Below are 2,143 nucleotides of genomic sequence, written 5' to 3'. Positions count from 1 at the left end.
AAAAAAAAAAAAAAATTTATTTTATATTGGTTTACTTACTAATGCATTTGCATTATTTTTCACACCAGATCTCTATGTATGTTGGTATTGACTTATCACTGACAACATTGTTTAGGAGAGATTTTGAAATTTTTTTATGATGAGTGTGACATCATTCCTTTTCAATTTTGTCATTGCATGAATAGTAGACCCTATGAGTTTTTTATTCAAAATAGCCAATATTAGTCATTTGCAGGTCACTAATGCTTATGATGTTGATCTTTATGCAGTCGATTTCCCTTTTGACAACTTTCCATGTTCCTAGTTTCATAGATCACACATTCATGTTCCAGTTATTTATGGGTATTTGCATCTATTTATTCTCATTTAGAGTTGTATCACAACAGTAAGTGAAGACACTTCATTGGCTTAAACTTTATTCAGTGCATGTCATAAAGGTAGAGTCTACTTCAAGGAGTCAGATCTTCTTGTATTTTGAGGACCTTCCAATCTTATGACTTCATCTTCAGGTTCTGTATCAGGTACTAGTGTTTTCATAATGTTTACTATGATTTTTAGGGCCCATTATTCCAAAGCTGATGGCCGGGCCCACTTTTTTGTCTATCTCAATCTGTAAGCTCCTTACACATGCCTCATTTATTTACACTGTTATATTATTTTGTAAGTCTTGACATATTAAAAATTAAATTGTTCATACATGCCACAAACATTGCTTTTGAGGACTGTGTTCTTTATTGATATTAACTTTGTTGTTGTTACACACCGTTGAGTCACCTGCAACTCTTATTGACCCTATATACAATAACTCTGAACCCTGCCCTATCCTGAGTCAATCTCACTGTCTCCAACACACTTACCTCCATTACCCCAGCTCCTGTCAGGTCATTTCATTCAAGGTCTTCCTTTCCTGCACTGTCTCTCCACTCATCCAAATGATGTTCCTCTCCAAGGACTGACTCCTCCTGACCACATGCCCATATGAGACAGAGTATATGAGACAGAGCCTCAAACTTCTTGCCTCCAAGAAATAGCTTGGTTTCACCCTGTCTAGGGCAGACTTGTTTGTTCTCTTGGCATTCACTGAGAAAGTGAGTTCAATACTCTTCTCTAACAGCATAATTCAAAGGCATGTATGTACTTGATTTCTATGAGTTTAAATTATTTCTTATTTGAGAGTTGTACATATTTTATTACCTTTTAAAGAAACCAACTAAATAACTTTTTATATATTTAACACAGTGGTAGGAACTATAGTAGTCATCACATTTAATATTTGCCTTTTTAGGACTTTCCCCTTGTAAGCACTTAAACCACATATCATAACCTTGTAAGATATAGAACTTGTTAGGTGCCATTGAGTCAAGTACGACTTATAGCGACACTATGAACAACAGTTCTGAACCTTTTCCTATCCTGTGCCAACCTCACAATCTCTGATACACTCAAGCCCATTGCTGCAGTCACGTGTCAATCTACCTAGTTGAGGATACATATTTATTCTTCTTAGTATCTATTTAGGTAGAAGATTCAACCAATGTAGTTATTTTCTTTATACAAATTAGTTATATCTTCCTATGAACCCATCATGAACTCAAAAGTAAAAAGAATTTTCATAGAAGAAACTTAGAAATATTTCATGATTAAATTGAATTTTAGTTTTTTACAAACCTTTTCTCTTTGGGTGAAGATTATCTTTGCTTGATCATCTAAGATTTCTAACTTCTTTAAGAGTTTTTCTGCCATTGTCAATCAGTAAATTCCTGTTTTAAAAGAAGGAAAAGATGAAATCTTAAAAATAATCCAGATCTAAAATGATATGTTATTATTTGGACATTAAATTCAGAAGAACCCTATCCTTACATTATCATTTCAGCTAAATTATAAAACTCTCCAACAGAAGGACTGGTAGAAGCATGGACTTTCACTCAATTTTTATCATATTTCAAAATTCCTGAGGCACACATGGGTGACCCTGGAGGACATTATGCTGAGTGAAGTATCTCAGTCACGAAAAAACAAATACTGCATGGTGCTGTTGTTGTAAAACAGGACTGACCTCGGGGTTAAGGGGAGACTGAGAAAGATGGGTTCAATAATGTATACTGCACTGAAACAGATGAGGGAGAAAACTGTTTAAAAGGAT

The 2,143-nt window shown here is 34.4% G+C and overlaps 1 protein-coding gene across 1 annotated transcript in view; it reads right to left on the bottom strand.

The window, feature by feature from the left end:
* Window positions 1-1,743, bottom strand: part of LOC102848310 (chromosome unknown open reading frame, human C1orf141) — a 67,791-nt gene extending 66,048 nt beyond the window's left edge. Inside the window, exon 1 of the mRNA XM_006879833.1 lies at window positions 1,669-1,743. Coding sequence (XP_006879895.1) covers window positions 1,669-1,743 — 75 coding nt within the window. The remainder of the gene's footprint in view (window positions 1-1,668) is intronic.
* Window positions 1,744-2,143: the final 400 nt, after the last annotated feature.

The sequence above is a fragment of the Elephantulus edwardii genome, unplaced genomic scaffold (genome assembly GCF_000299155.1).
Source record: "Elephantulus edwardii isolate Elephantulus edwardi_28Jun2011 unplaced genomic scaffold, EleEdw1.0 scaffold00005, whole genome shotgun sequence".
Lineage (NCBI taxonomy): Eukaryota > Metazoa > Chordata > Mammalia > Macroscelidea > Macroscelididae > Elephantulus > Elephantulus edwardii.
The sequence above is the reverse complement of the archived record's forward strand: the minus strand, read 5'-3'. Positions and strand labels throughout refer to the sequence as shown.